The sequence below is a fragment of the Lactuca virosa genome, chromosome 9 (assembly GCF_052849685.1).
Source record: "Lactuca virosa cultivar CGN04683 chromosome 9, Lactuca_virosa_CGN04683_v6, whole genome shotgun sequence".
Taxonomy (NCBI): domain Eukaryota; kingdom Viridiplantae; phylum Streptophyta; class Magnoliopsida; order Asterales; family Asteraceae; genus Lactuca; species Lactuca virosa.
In genome coordinates, this window is record NC_136434.1 from 31,653,797 (window position 1) to 31,669,642 (window position 15,846).

Here is a 15,846-nt window from a genome sequence, read left to right on the forward strand (position 1 = left end):
CCAACAACCATGTATGTCAACTAGTAGCATTTTACCCGGGTAGAATTAAGTTTAGGGATAATGACTTGATAGGGTAAGATACTTTTTGAAATGTACACATTTAGTCTTTATTCTTTTTTTTTGTAAAATAAACCCTTATACTTTATTAATATGTACACATTAGGTCATTTTCACCGGATTCTACAGGTTTTGCTGACGTGGAAGGGTTTATTTTACAAAAAAAAAAGAATAAGGACTAAATGTGTACATTTCAAAAAGTATCTTACCCTATCAAGTCATTTTCCCTTTCTTTCATTTTGTTGAAATGAAATACTCAGGTGGCATCCACATATCCACAACGAGATTTTTCCAACTTTTATTTATCATGAAAAAGAGGGAGAACCCTATGTAATTCTTCATATTGTTGTTTATTCAACAAAAGAAAAGAGACAATAATAATAAGTGAACCATATGTTTTGTCCCAAAATAAAGAGTAAAATGTAATACCTTCTCTTGGTTTTCTTTTTTGACTTCCATTTGTTCAATCTGATTTGCCATTGACTAAACAAAAAGAGAATGTTAAAAATGTATATTCATTTAATTTAAACTTTAAAGAATAAAATAAGATTATATGAAGCCTCAAGAAATGTTACATCAAGGGTAAAAAATGTCCAGTACTAGATAGTATCGTTTTTAGGCGCATTTTTTTGGACTAAGAAAAAACGACGGCCACAAGAATTCATTCATGGAGGAATCCGCTACCTCATTAACCGGCGAATCTGATATTCTTGAATATCTCGCCGACCGTTACAAGAAATCCCGCTCACCTCATCACCGCCAGCTCTACGCAGCTGCTGCCTATACCCGATGTATGATAAAATCTAAATCTCTGCCCGTCACTCCGCTCAATTACTTCGTTAACATCATTGACGCCCTCTATGATTCCTCATGTTCTCATACCTTCTCTAATGCAACCTTTAATGCTGATGCAATGTCTGGGATGTCTTCGTTTTTGGCGTTTGTGTTGACTCTGGTTCCTGAGAAGTCTATATCCATGTCCAAGGCGGCTGAGGCTGTGGAGATTGTGGTTAAGTGTTTGCAGGTTTCGATTGTGAGTTTGAGGGTTTTGAGATTGGTCGAGTGTTTGAGGGTATTGCTGGAGTTTTGTGATTTGGGAGATTGGGATACTGTTAAATTAGGTTTCCAGATACTCATCAAGTATTCAATAGATAATAAAGATCAAAAGGTATATTGTCTCGTTCCTATATTGTGAATTTGTGACAATAATCAATGGTTATAATAGTAAATTGCTTAATGCCAAATGTGCAGGTTACAAAATGTGCTGAACATTGTGTTTTGAAGGTCTTCAAGTGTTTCCAAAATTCTATTGTCAAAGAAAGTGCAACCAGATTGGTGTTAGATACATTTAGAAACTATATGTTGGCAGTTGATGGATCTAAAGATGATGAAGGATCAAAATGTGAACACTTGAAGGCTCTTCACATGTTGGATCTGTTGAAAAATTTCATCCCTTGTTTAACAAAACCCGAAGACATGCAGGAAGTGATATTAGAATTACAAAAGTGTATGACTGCCAAGTTCTCAACACTGTATGTTTTAGATGTAATGGAGGAGATACTTGCATTCATTGAATCTGAATCCGAACATACATTCGTAAAGACCGTGAAGATATCAAACAAATGGAAAAGTGATTATTCCTTACTCATTCAGTCTATAACAGGTAGACATCTACCCTAGTAAATAAATATCATTTTAGACAAATGGCACATTCTCTGAGAATTTTAGAATTATTTTTGCCGGTTGTCAGTTTATGGTGTTTTCCATTTTCATTTAATTGCCACATCACTATATTTATTATTATGGGAATGGGAATAATGCCAATTGTAATTTTGTTAATTCCTTATTTAGTTTGCTAAATGCCAACGCGAAGTTTATGCTTTCTAATTACAATGATAGATATATTAAACTAAAATCAAGCTATGAATATGATAATGAACAAGTTGTTGAGTCTGATAGTTTACAAAAGGAGGACCAAGCCACGTGGAAGGGAATAATTCTGTTAGTTAGACAAGTTTGTTAGGGAAATAGATCTATATAGGTCAGGATGACGATATGATTATATTATTTTGAATGTGGTTTTAGGTCTTTTGACATGTGAGGCTACTGCTGCAAGGGCTTCAAATATCTTAAAAGAAATGTTTTCCCGTGTAATTTTCAGTGAAGTGGAACTTAATGATGAATCTGAGCAATCAAGTATAGTGAGATCCTTATGTGATTCACTTTCAGAAGTTGTGAGTACCTATCCAAATGAATATACTTTGAGTGTCATCTCTGCTTTATTTCTCCATCTTGGTATGTCCGTTTACTAGCTTAGCTTTATGTATCATTAAGTACTTGTTACTTACTAATCTTTGTGTTATATTTGTGATATGTTGTAGGGTTAGACTCTTTTATCTACATGGACAAGATTTTTATGAAGACTGTTGGTTTTATGTCAGATGCATCTACTTGTACTTGTGATGTAAAACATGTAAGTTTGACATTTATGTTTTGTTTTTTTTTTTTTTTTAACATAATATTGATATTTGATATTTACAGTTTGAGCATTGTATCGGGTCTGCTGTAATGGTTATGGGCCCGGATGAAATACACACATTGTATCCTCTCTCGTTTGATGCAAATGAGCAGACTTGCTCAAATACTTGGTTGTTACCTATCTATAAGGAGTATGTCATATATTCACATGTGCGGTTTTTCATCACAACTATAGTGCCTCTATCTGAATCCTTGAGAAAAGCGTGTAAAAGAGGTAGTTCAAACTGTGTATAACGGTTTTGGATTTTATAATGACATCATAAGTTTTTTTTTTCAAGGTAAAAAGATGGCAGTAAAAAGAAAGCAGATGCAGTCCCTTTCACGTACTTGTTGGGAATTACTGCCTTCTTTTTGTCGCTATCCGCATGATTTGGAGGAAAGTTTTGGATCCTTGGCCGAGATTTTAATTCCAAACATCAAAGAAAATGCCTCTATGCTTGAGAGCATTGCTATTGCACTGCAGGTAATAAATAATTCTAATTTATATTTTTTATTCTTTTTAACTATATTTTTTTTCCCTTTTCTGTAGTGTCTTGTGAAGCAAAACATGAGCTTAAGTTTGAGTTTCCCTGGAAGTTCCGGAGTTATAGATATGGGAATTGAAAAAGAAAACGCAGAGAGAAACATCAAGGTTATGGCATCATGTTCAGAGGCATTATTGAAGGCTTTTACCAAAGTTTTCTTTCAGGTGTCGCCTGAGAAACGTTCTTTTCTAAAGGTCATAATCATAATAATTTCGTCAATTCACCAAATTTTATTTTATTTATTTACTCCCTGGTTTCTGATCTGACTTCATATATAATACACATTCACAGGAAACAATTGGATGCTTAGCAAATATCGCTGAATTCTCAACATCAAAGGCAATTTTTATTTCATCTCTTGAAAGAGTGAAGCCGGATCAGAAAAATGCCAACATAGGTCTGATACATGAACTAGCATCAGCACTTGTTGCTGATGTTGGAATGGATCCAATAGATTTTATATACTGCTGTATAGGGGATTGTTTGAAGGTAGGTTTGTTTTTTTTTTTTTTTTAGAATCATACTATCAAACCTTATATACCCTGGATTTTTATGTAGGAAGATGATGAGGAAGTGTATGCCAATCTTTACATACTTTTAGTAAGGACTAAGGACCACACCATTACTAGTTATTCTTTTAGATAATGTGTCTCATTTTTGTTTTTGCTTTAAATATTCAGGAATGTTTTGAGTTCATGTCTTCAAGATTCGAGCAACTTGTGGATTTGTTACGTGATTTGAAGTCCCCTGTGGATATAGTTTCATTTAGATGGCGGTTTGTGTGCTTAAAGACGTTGCTATTTCACTCATTTGAGGTTATATTCTCTTTTAGAGAACTTGTGATATATCATGTCAAATTGCCTCTAATTGCTAATGAATTTCTTCTGTAGAGAACTTGTGATGGAGAGAACAAGTATGGTGTTCGGGTGCTCAATGAAATCATTGTGACACTAAAAGATGTAAGATCTACTTTTGATTTTGATCTACAGGACAAGGGGGAAAGGAGAAAAGTGGCATATGACATTCTTCTAGATACAAGTTCCATGATGCAATCCAAACCAGGAACTTATTATAAATTCATCACCATGGTAAGATAATCTTACCACTCAATATATATATATATATATATATATATATATATATATTAAACTTAGTTTCTGAAATGAAAACATTCAACTTTTCAAGTTTTCAGATGATGGGGTATCTCTTTGGGTTTTCTCCTTGCATTACAAGTGGTGCAATCCTTGCATTGTCTATTATGTTATCCAACGACTCAAAAATCTGCGAATTGAAGCCCGATCTTGTGCCAGAAATCCTTGAGTTGCTGGATAGGGAAGAAGACATACAAGTTGCACAAGTAAGTATTTCTTATCTTAGCTATAGAGACTAGAGTTTCTACTATTGATCAATCTAATTTAGTTTATATATATATATATATATATATATATATATATATATATATATATATATATATATATATATGGTTGTCAGGCTGTTTTATGGTTTCTAAAGATGCTGGTTTTGAGCCTTGAAGTGGCACAACTGAAGATGGTCCTATGTGATATTCTGAATGGACTTCAATCTTGGTCATTTGTATGTGTTAAATTATGGATTCACTCACATGTATGCCATACATACTCATGATTATTATCATGTTACAGGTTCCGGAGATTTTGATGCTGGAAGGTGGTTTTAGGAATGTGTTTGAGGTAACAATCACATACATCACCATTTGATTTTATGTTGTTGTATTCACGAGTTGTTAAATTACAGAATCGTACAACTTCCCTGGTGGAAGAAGGCAAGGAAACAAGCAGATCACCTCAACATGATTTCAAAGCAACTGTATGTATGTGTTAAATTATAGATAGATACACACAACGTGTGTATATATATATATATATATATATATATATATATATATATATATATATATATATATATATATACTCATATGTTTACAATTACAGGTGAATGAAATTTTGGAAAATATTGTGCAAAAATGTGGTTCTGCATCAGTTGAATCTCTTGTACCTATAGGTTTTAGGATATGTTTGGAGGTAACAATCACATCTACAAATTGATTTATTTTATGCATGAAATGTTGTTGTATTCATGAGTTGTTAAATTACAGAATCTTCCAAGTTCCCCCGAAGAAGGCAAGGAATCTCCTAGAAATCAAGCGAAGAACACAGCAGCTTGAAACAATTTTCTTAATCATATCCCAAAAGAAATTACAATGCAATGCATAAATAGAACTATCAGCTAGAAAACATGGAAACATGACCTAAAAAGAAGAAACGTGACTATGACCAGTTCCTGTGAAGAACGTGGTCTCCTACATGATGCAAACAACAAGAAGTAATGAAGACTAGGGTTAATTTCTACTTTATTCATGGAAACGAGCTAGAAGTATTTCAATTGGGATTTGTGTTGCAGGTGAAGGTGGGGCTGTTGTAGTTGGGGTCGTATCATCAGGTGAGAGTTGTAGATTTTGCTAAACCTTTGAAAAAGTTATAGATCGCATCTTGTGGTTTATAAAATTATCGGTTCATATAAAATAAATTTGGTCCCTCTTGTGTTTCAAATTTGCATTGAACATCCAAAAAGAAGTTTTTTTTAGTAGATTTGGTCTCTCATAAGCATGAATTTATTATTATATCATTTTGATTTGTTTTTTACATTCTTAAACATTTATTTTAATACAATTATAAAATAAAAAGGATCTCACACACCCATATTCCAACACATCCCCACCACAACCTTTACTTCCATCTGCAACCTTATCATCTCCCGTCCACCAACGCCTCACCGTCACGACCAACTCCCTCCCTCACTTTCTTTACCATTTCCACACCAATGAAATAAAAAATCGCAAAAGGAAAATGTATCTCAGTTTGTATAGTTTAGGGGTTTTGTTATGTATTTTTAGAGCTTGTTGCGGTGTTCTTGGAAAAATTTAGGTTAACCTATAATATCTTTGTTAAATTGATTTGGGTTTGTGTTTTTTGTCGGATCGATTTATAGACTCATAGATGTCTCTAGTTTTCTTTTCTCATACCAAGTATGATTTTGAATTTTTATTTAATATAAAAAGTATTTTGTTATACCTTTTTTTAATTAATTTGTTAGTTTTTTATATTTGAAAATATAAAAACTAATTTATTTTACTTGTTGATTTGTTTGTTTGATATGGATTTGGGAGATGTTTCCCTTGCTATCGAGAATGATTTTTTCTACATCATCAAGGTAGATTGATACTACATATGCAAGCTCGGGAGCCGCTAAAGCGGATGATTTGGGAGGATGTATGATGGGATGTGAATCAACCCCTGACAAAAGCCAAAAACTTGATGTGTACAAATCACGTTTTTAAATTTATAAAACCAAATTTATTTAAAATTAACTACAACATAATTGGGTAAGTGTGACCCAATCATATATTAGTATAGAGCTGGTAAGAACAGGTGTCGAACCCAATGGGAACCCATTGATGATAAAGAGGGGATAATTGATTATTAAACTCAAATAAAGAAAACATAAATCAAAACAAAGATAAACTTATTAGAAACAAATGACTTCAGGTACTTTGACTCAAACTCGACTACACCTTAAGTTATGGTTGATTTCTATGCATGCAATGGATATTACTTCATTATTCATCGATTCCTAATGTTGTTAAGCCTCTTGGTCAGATTCTAACCCTAATGATCATAAAGAATTAAAGTTCATGCCTTCTTGACCTAACCCTAGGATTTGGTCGATCGCTAGTCATAACAGATTTAATGTCCTTAAAACTATTATGATTCAAGAAAACTTGATCCTCTAACCACATAAAGTCAACAATAGGTAACATTGAACAACCTTTAACACATACGGAGTTTTATCAAACTTGACACAATAAATTAAATAATTATTAAAATCCAACATAGAAAATCAAACCAAAATCTCAAGGTCTCATCTACATCTAAGAACAAAGCAAAGGGTTGAAGTATCCAAGTCAGAAAGTAAAACATAACTAAATTTGCAAAAAACGTTAAACATGGTCATAAAGCAAATCATATGAATTCCCAAACGTTTCTACTCTCCGATCCTTCAAATCTTTATTCCTTATAAGCTTAACGGGCCTTTGGCTGCCTTCTAGACTCTCAAAATGTTTGTTCAGAGGTTTCGTGTCGACCAAGGTGTGGTATTAGGGTTGATGGATCAATAGGTTAAAGATAACACCTCGATTTATAAGGAAATTGTTGACCCGTCAAACGCGACGCGTTAATTAAGTGGGTGCGTCGCGTCTAGAAAATTGCACGTATCCTCCAAGTAATCCTTGTGGACGCGGCACATTTGATAAAGGGATGTGATGCATCTCGCACTATTTAGTAATCTTCGATCCAATCCAGCTTTTGGCTCCATTTTAGCTCCTTTTCATCCAACATTAATAATCTGCAAAGTAACAATTCAAAGCATTTTAAGTACATTTTGTCCTATTTATCATAAAAATATAGTATAAATGTACTTGACTCAACATGACGATGATGTGTTTGACAACAATGTTATTATTTTTATGTATGTCATATATACATTATAAGTTAAATATATAATCGTAACAATAAATTTAGGAGTGCAATCGGCCAAAGTTGAGATTTAGATTAATTCAATAAGATATTGATGCACCCTATTGTAGTCACCTTATTCATTTTCTAACCGGTGAAACTTCCCCAGTGTTGTCCCTCGATGCCTTCACCAGCACAATAAAAGAAATCTAGAGTTGAGGACGACGAAGCATTATCGAGTCCTTTGTCTTCAAGTACATAAGAACCTCCACAGACTCTTGACCACAACCATCACAATCATCCATAGACCTAGGAGTTGTGATGGAGTTAAAAAAATGTTTTAGCATAAATTTTACAACACATAACTTCTTGACTCTTTTTCCTTAACACATCAATCCATATTTTACACGCTTCCATTCTTTGTGCAAAGTATGGAAAGTCTACTATATCATAATTCAACCAAATTAAAATTAATACAAACATCTCATTAGTTTCCTAAAACTCATAGCTTAACATTTATAGATGGAACGATCTCCAAAATGGTCAAAATACAATATGTTTATAGATGTCATCCCCTAAATGGTCATAAATTTTATTGTAAACTAATCGTTAACTTATCATATCACATCATATCATATTTTCTCAAATTGACATCGCAATTTCACAAAAGACACTGCGAAATTAATACTTGTTTTTGCAAATTTTCGAACATTTTTGTTTCAAAAATATTAGAATGAAATGTCTTGTTTAAAAACTATCACAATTATTCTACTAGAATTTATAATATTAAAATATATTTTTAATGTAACCTTATAGTGTATGGTTGGAGGTAAAAAATGTTTTAGCATAAATTTTGTGACAACCCCAATTTCAGGGCCAGAAAAGACCGATTTGTTTATGCTTTGTTTTTAAAATCAGAGTAATCGTTTAAAGAAAACTGTTGCGGAATTTGTTCCCAAAACAAAATATGATAAGAATTTATCAAAACATTTCTTAAAGAAATGTATTTTCATTATATAACAAAATCTTGGGATGTCATGTTCCGATACAGACCAAAAGCATAAACAGAACAAAAATAGACCTTACAACAGTTATTTATAACTACTGGCCTATAATCCAACATCTCTCGATATGTCAGCCAACTTATGATCTCGTGCCATAACCTGTAATACAAAGAAAACTGAGTGGGTCAGGCTTGGGAGTCTGGTGAGCATATAGGGTTTTCATCCCATAATGTTATATATATATATATATATATATATATATATATATATATATATATATATATATATATATATATATATAACATCCAAACTTATACAATTTCACCATATAAAAACAACTCTTATCCCACCCCCTCGATCCTCACAACGACACGATATAAACTCTCGTATCTAAAATTTTCCTTTTTACCTGATCCCTACCCACGGATCTAAAACTAACCTCTTCACCTGATCCATACTCCTGAATCTAAAACTAACCTCCTGATCTGATCCATACTCCCGGATCTAAAACTAACCTCCTGATCTGATCCATACTCCCGGATCTAAAACTGTGCCCAATCCATACTCCCGGACTAGGGACAATTAACATTGTCTTAATCCATACTCTCGGATTAATAACAAGTTTATCTCTTTGCCTGATCCATACTCCCGGATTTAAAACTAACCTCTTGATCTGATCCATACTCCCAGATCTAAAACTAACATCTTGATCTGATCCATACTCCCGGATCTAAAACTGTGCCCAATCCATACTCCCGGACTAGGGACAATTAACTATGTCTTAATCCATACTCCCGGCTTAATAACAAGTTATCTCTTTACCTGATCCCTACTCACGGATCTAAAACTAACCTCTTCATCCTTTTATCTCATTATCCAACTCATCTTTTATCACACACCAACAATCTCATCTACCCATGTTCTACCCAACATATTTGTAGATATAAAATACATATACAGTTTAACTCATTTGAAACCTATATAAAACATCCATTCAACACACATCTCAAATAAACAACAATATGTAAACACATAGCACGTTTTGCATAGAAAATACTTCATATTTATGTGTTAGAAGAAAGTAACTACACACTCACACATAACATAGATGTAATACATTCAACCAATACTTGTATTAAAATCGTGTTTATGAAAGAGACTATGCACTCACCATATAAGACGATTATCGGACAGCACTACGGCTCTTCAAGTAGTATTTCTTCGGTGAAACCAGAATATCTTCACATACCGGGTTTCCCGCGGGCAGAGCTTGAGCTTGAAAACTCTTTTCTTCTCGGGATCTTCGGAGCTTCGGGACCCGCTTCGGGTCTCGGGATGATACCGGGGCTTCGGGGGTACTTTAAGACCGCTAGAGAGGGTATCGAAAGTGAGAGAGTGAAGGAATTAGCAACCATGGGCGGCTGCCCTTCGGTTTCTATTTATAGGGCAAAAATCCCATGCTCACGTCGTGAGTTTCAAGTGCTCACGTCGTGAGCTCGACCATCATCCGGTGCGTCATCGCAACTTGGGTCTACAGGCTCCGAAGGGGTCAAATCTCATAGTTCACGTCGTGAACCTACTGTTCACGTCGTGAACCCTGACACAGTGTCGGTTTTCGTGCCTCGAACTTCAGAAATTCATATCTTTCACATACGAGCTCCATTTTCGACAATCTTTATATCCACGCGTAGGTGAGATTATGCTCTACAACTCTCGTTTAGAATCCGTCGGCTAATTTTGACTTTATTTTTATTATATTATTTTTAGTAGGTTGGGACAGGAAAAGTCCGCTACTAAATCATAACTTCTTCATCCGACGTCCGTTTTCGTCTGTCTTTTTACCGTTGCACTACTATCGACGAGATCTTCGATTCTCATTTAGATCGTTTCGGCTAAAAATCACTTCATCGTAAATTCACTATTTACGTCGCGCTGTGTCGCGCCGGTTCTGTCGCGAAACTTCGATAGGTCATAACTTCTTCGTTATAACTCAGATTTCGGCATTCTTCATATATCTGGAATCCTTGTCACGACCACTACAACTTAGTTAAGATTATTCATTCTAAATAATCTTCTATTAAAAAATAATTTTTGACGCTTATCGTTTCTAAATTGGCTAGCCCTGATCTACGGGCGTTACAAATTTTACAACACATAACTCTTGGACTCTTTTTCCTTAACACGCCAGTCCATATTTTACATGGTTCGAGTTTTTTGTCCAAAGTATGCACAATTTAGCATATCATAATTCAACGAAATAAAAACTAATACATACATCTCAATAGTTTCCCAACATTACATAACTTTACCACCACTCATTAAATCCCAAGCAGGGATATATTTTGATCATATACAGAAGGGATTTTATGCTCGTTTTACTTGTGACATATGTATTACTTCTTACGGGTGTATTTCCTTTTGCCTCATAATCCTGCGTATAACATGTTAGAAAAAGAAAAAAAGAAGAAAAAAACATCATTGTAACTCATCTCATACCATGTATTTCTCATGGAAAGTATTGTGGGTCTTTTGTTGTATAGAGGCAGATTGTGTTCCATGATCCTGATGTAAGTTTTTCAAGATTTTTGGTTTGAATATTTCATGAATTGAAGAAACAATTATTCAAATTAATTTATTAAAAAAAAGATTTACTTGCCATGAATGTGCTTTGAAATATTCTCACTGTTCTTCAAGACATCATGTTCAGCAGTGGCCCTTAAAGAACTAATCTCAGCATCATGTTGTTCATTACTATCAAATCCACTTGTGACAAGGGAGTTGACTTCTGTCACGTGTTTTTTTCCCATTTCAATAACCAAATCGTGTGTTCTTCTAGAATGTTGTAGAGTCGATTCAGTCATATCAAAACTGAAAATTATTAAAAAAAAATGGTTAGTGATTTGGTTTTCAAATAAACGTATAAAACTCAAAAATGGATTATTTATTTCTTCTTATTACCATTTCTGAAGGACTGAATCAAAGCGACAGTGTTTAGCAGCAGCAAAATCAGCACTTTCTTTCACGTCATTTTCTGCTTGCGTGGAAAACTCTTGCCATTTTCTTTTTGCATCTGATGTGATCCTCTCAAACGATGACACCTGTCCATCCGAAATTTTCTTGCTTCCAGTCGCGGTTTCTTTGATTGTAGCTAGCCGTGTGTCCACATGTACACTCAACCATCAATTCATAGAATAAAAAAACAAATAAAAAGGGCAAACCAACGATAATATCAATGTACTTTATTGTATACCTATAATAGCAATGTACATTGTTATTATGGGTAGAAAATAAAGTGCATTATCTATATTGTTGTATCTTGCACTAAGAAAAAAGCAAACTAGTTACATCAGCAATAAGTTTCTCAGCATCAGATTTCGCATGTTCCTGGAGGAAAATACATTTTTTTAAATGTTATGTTACGAATTATGATATATGAGTTTTTGTATCACATTTGGATTCAATGATGAATAATCATCTATTAATATTATATAATACTCTGTATGCTTTCTGAAATTAACTTATCAAAGAATTCGTTGATGAAGTTGGATATATCCGTTGTATGTCCAAAACTGACATTAAATCTTTGAAAAAGTTTAAAGAAAAAATATTAGATGATAGAAATAAACTCTCATATTTATATTAAAATAAATAAATAAAAACAGACCTGTCAAAGCTCTCTAGCAAAATGTGTCGTTTCTCCTTGTTGAGTTGATAAAGAGCCGTGAAGTTCATCAAAGATAGAAAGTCCTTCAGATGCTTCTTCAGCTACTACCTGATTCAGACAAAACAAATGTGGTCAATATGTTGACATCTTAGTTCTTACCAATAATTATGGATTTAAAATATTGATTAAAAGTACTTACTTTTTCAACAGAAGTCCTTGTAGGAACATTCTTTTTGATGTCCCTGACTTCCATCTTGTCTCTGTGGGTCGGTTCCACCTCCAGCCCCACCAACATTCACTTGTGCCATTGCTGCAGTCACGGCAGCGGTAACTGCTGCCTGGAACATGACGGGATCGAACTGAGGGGGTGGTGGTGGTGGCGGAGTGTCGTCGTTTCTTTTGATGGGTCTTGGTCGAGGAGGCATCTCGTTCTAGAAAACAGTCAGGAAGAAGAGGACGGTAAGTCCTCGAGATATATATAAAACAAAATATATCTCATCCTGATAATAAAAGTATACTACCGAGCGATAAGCACAGAAAGGTTACTAACGCAAGTAAGTTATCGCTTAAGGGAGAAGAGGTAGCAACACTTAGAGTGAATCTGTATACTGAGTTTGGCTCTAGCGAAAATACTCCTATAGTATTTTATGTGAGATGATTTTGGTAAGTTTTAGGCCTGTTGTAACACCATAGTCACTCCCAAACACATGTTGGTCATGTCTCGACTGAATATAGTTGATCAGGCTATATTCACCCTAGACATGATTACATAACTGCCCAGGTTTAACCGCAACGTTCCAGCATCCAAATACTTTTGTTCTGTTCTACTAGCGACACGAATTTTGTTATGTATGCATGCTCGTATACTTTTTATAAAAATACTTATATTTTTGAAAGTATACTTTTAGCGTAGAGCACTTAGGCCCCTTAGTGTTTATATTTGTATACCACGTAAGGTTCGGTATACTAGTTCGCTATAAACAAGGGCACTGATACCAATCTGTCACACCCCGAAACCGATGGCGGAAACGTTCCGGGGCGGAGGACGTCATGTATAGCATCACAACCAATGAATAACAGCAATCATAGCAACACAACCATTACAGTGAATACTTAAATAAAAATGTTTACATCAGTTTGAAACTTTATCTGAAACTTAGTTTGAATTACATCCAATAGCTTTGTATAGCATAAACATAAAACTCTTATTGCTCCAGTTCCTCGATAATCCAGCAAATACCTGTCTACTGATTTCCTGAGAATACAAGCAGTTTGAAAGAGTATCAGCATAAAGCTGGTGAGTTCATAAGCGGTGGTTTGTAGTGAAAATCATTGATGAGTTCTTAAAATGTTTGTATAGTTCCAAGAAAATCCGATATTTTCTTTAGTGAGGATGCAGTGTTTTCAATTCTGTATAAAACCATGAATGTTTGTCACTGAAAACCGTAGTGATACGCGAAATTATTACTTCATGTGACTAGCTAAATGCTAATCATGATGTAATAGCATTTCGTGCGTGAAACCATTGTATGCTCGTTTCTGTTTGAAAACCCTGAAAGTTCTCCAATTGTAGTGTGTATTAGTTCTATTTAATGTAAATAAAACTGTTGAAGAGTGTTAAGTTGTAAACTAAAGGTGATTTATACATATTGTGAGTCGTATAACCATGCTTGATATAACTAGAGACCTTTCCAACGTTCTTCAGGCGTCGAGTTAAATGACATTTGTACATCCCAGGCGTGCCCGCCTAACTGTAGCTAGCAGTTCAGATGTGGGATTGTCAGTCCCGAATAGATCTATTCACAAATCTCACGCTCTCCCTCTAGGAGACTCTGGTTATACTATGGTAGGATTTATCCCTGTACACCTAAGGGTACAGTAGTGAAGTAGCGCCTCACAGTATCGTATAATCTAGTTTACATGTAGTGTAGTAGCGTTCTACCGTAGTGAAAATCCGTATGTATATTGTATGTAGTGATAGTTACAGTTATGAATACCATGATAAAGTAGTTATGTAAACTGTAAATGATTTCTGTCTTAGTGCATATGTTTAGTAGTGAAAGTTTATATACTTGATATGTTTTAGAAAAATCCCAACTATACCGATTATAGTTTGCATGTATAGTGAATAACGTGTCCGGAAAACTATGCAATTTTAGTGAAAACGTCCCTTATGCTCAGCATAGTACAAAAGGGTTAAAGTACGAGATTTGCAAAAGTTTTGAAAACATTTATGTTTAGCTTGTATCCCCCCTCTGAAAACATTAAAAATACGGAAAATGTAGGGGTATGAACTCACAGTTGTTGCGTGAAAGCGCTGACTGAAATGAAGATCCTCGAGTTGTTGCACGTGACACTTAACGAAATCTGGGACTTGATCGAATCGATGAAAGTGGGTTTTCAGCCAAAAGCACCACTTAAAAGGTGTTTACGGCTGTGAACAAGGGTTTACGGTCGAAAGACAGTTTACGGCCGTGAACAGGGTTTACGGCCGTGAACAAGGGTTTACGGTTTCTGAAGGCTCGGTGAGTTTACGGCCGTAAACTCAAGAACAGAGTTTACGGTCTTTGAAGATGGACCGTAAAATCAAGAACACTGGTGCTGATTTCGAAGAGATAAACGTTTCCCGACATTCCGAAGTGACTCCAAACGGTGTTTCTCGATGTTTCCCGAAGTTTGAAGGTGTTTTTAGGTGTTTACGGTCAAGGTTCTTAGAGAGAGAAGGAGAGAGTTTTTGGCCAGAAATGTTCAAATGAAGGTGGAGGTCTCGTATTTATAGGGGTCTTGTGGTCGGTGGGGGGTCCACTCTTTACTGGTCGTAAACGGGTTTACGGTCGTAACCTCACTTAGGACGGAATTGTTTGGTTTTTCGAGATATTCGGGTTCCCGCGCGATTTTTGGTTCCGGCTTGTAAATAATTTAATTTTATATAACTAGATTATTTTCTAAACCAAGAAGTTTGACGGAAAAGTTAATGAATTCGAGATTTTATTAACGGAAATCGCATAACGGAAACAGACAAAATTTTGGGTTGTCACATCATCCCCCCATTAGAGGGAATTTCGTCCCGAAATTGGAACATAGAATATAAATCATGGATTAGGAAAGAGATGCGGATATTTCTGTTTCATCTGATCTTCGCGCTCCCAAGTGAATTCAGGTCCCCGCTTGGCATTCCGGCGAACCTTCACTATCGGGATGCGACTTTGTTTCGTTCGTTTGATCTCTCTGTCCATGATTTCGACCGGTTCTTCCACGAAGTTGAGGTTCTCGTTGATTTCGATCTCGACGAGAGGAATCACAAGTGTCTCATCAGACAGACACTTCTTTAGGTTCGATACGTGGAAGACAGGATGGATGTTGCTGAGCTCTCGCGGTAATTGGAGTTTGTATGCTACGGGACTGATCCTAGCAAGGATCTCAAATGGTCCAATGTACCTTGGGTTTAGCTTTCCACGCTTCCCAAAGCGTATCATGCCTTTCCAGGGTGAGACCTTCAGAAGGACGCA

The 15,846-nt window shown here is 35.1% G+C and overlaps 1 protein-coding gene across 5 annotated transcripts; it reads left to right on the forward strand.

Annotated features, from left to right (window-relative positions):
• Nucleotides 1-697: 697 nt before the first annotated feature.
• Nucleotides 698-5,744, forward strand: LOC145137738 (uncharacterized). Of its 5 annotated transcripts, XM_079071876.1 has the most exons (18): nucleotides 698-1,225; nucleotides 1,309-1,720; nucleotides 2,143-2,352; nucleotides 2,439-2,530; nucleotides 2,599-2,809; nucleotides 2,874-3,058; nucleotides 3,125-3,313; nucleotides 3,411-3,608; nucleotides 3,678-3,719; nucleotides 3,800-3,934; nucleotides 4,010-4,078; nucleotides 4,109-4,207; nucleotides 4,312-4,476; nucleotides 4,611-4,712; nucleotides 4,781-4,828; nucleotides 4,893-4,964; nucleotides 5,090-5,179; nucleotides 5,254-5,744. In XM_079071876.1, exons 1-18 carry the CDS (start codon nucleotides 725-727, stop codon nucleotides 5,320-5,322), a joined length of 2,889 nt encoding a protein of 962 aa, XP_078928002.1. In that variant the 5' UTR covers nucleotides 698-724; the 3' UTR covers nucleotides 5,323-5,744. The 5 variants fall into 5 exon arrangements, 4 of the variants coding, with proteins under 4 accessions (XP_078928002.1, XP_078928001.1, XP_078928003.1 ...); XR_013721202.1 differs by having other exon boundaries at nucleotides 4,010-4,207; nucleotides 4,893-4,968; nucleotides 5,254-5,281; XM_079071875.1 differs by having other exon boundaries at nucleotides 4,010-4,207.
• The last annotated feature ends 10,102 nt before the right edge of the window (nucleotides 5,745-15,846 follow it).

What these genes read in the sequence shown, in the direction of transcription:
- LOC145137738 (XM_079071875.1), top strand. Translation starts at nt 725, where the DNA reads ATGGAGGAATCCGCTACCTCATTAACCGGCGAATCTGATATTCTTGAA. An exon ending in GTACTTGTGATGTAAAACAT is followed by an intron (nt 2,531 to 2,598) that starts GTAAGTTTGACA and finishes TGATATTTACAG; the next exon opens with TTTGAGCATTGTATCGGGTC. An exon ending in CCAATCTTTACATACTTTTA is followed by an intron (nt 3,720 to 3,799) that starts GTAAGGACTAAG and finishes TTAAATATTCAG; the next exon opens with GAATGTTTTGAGTTCATGTC.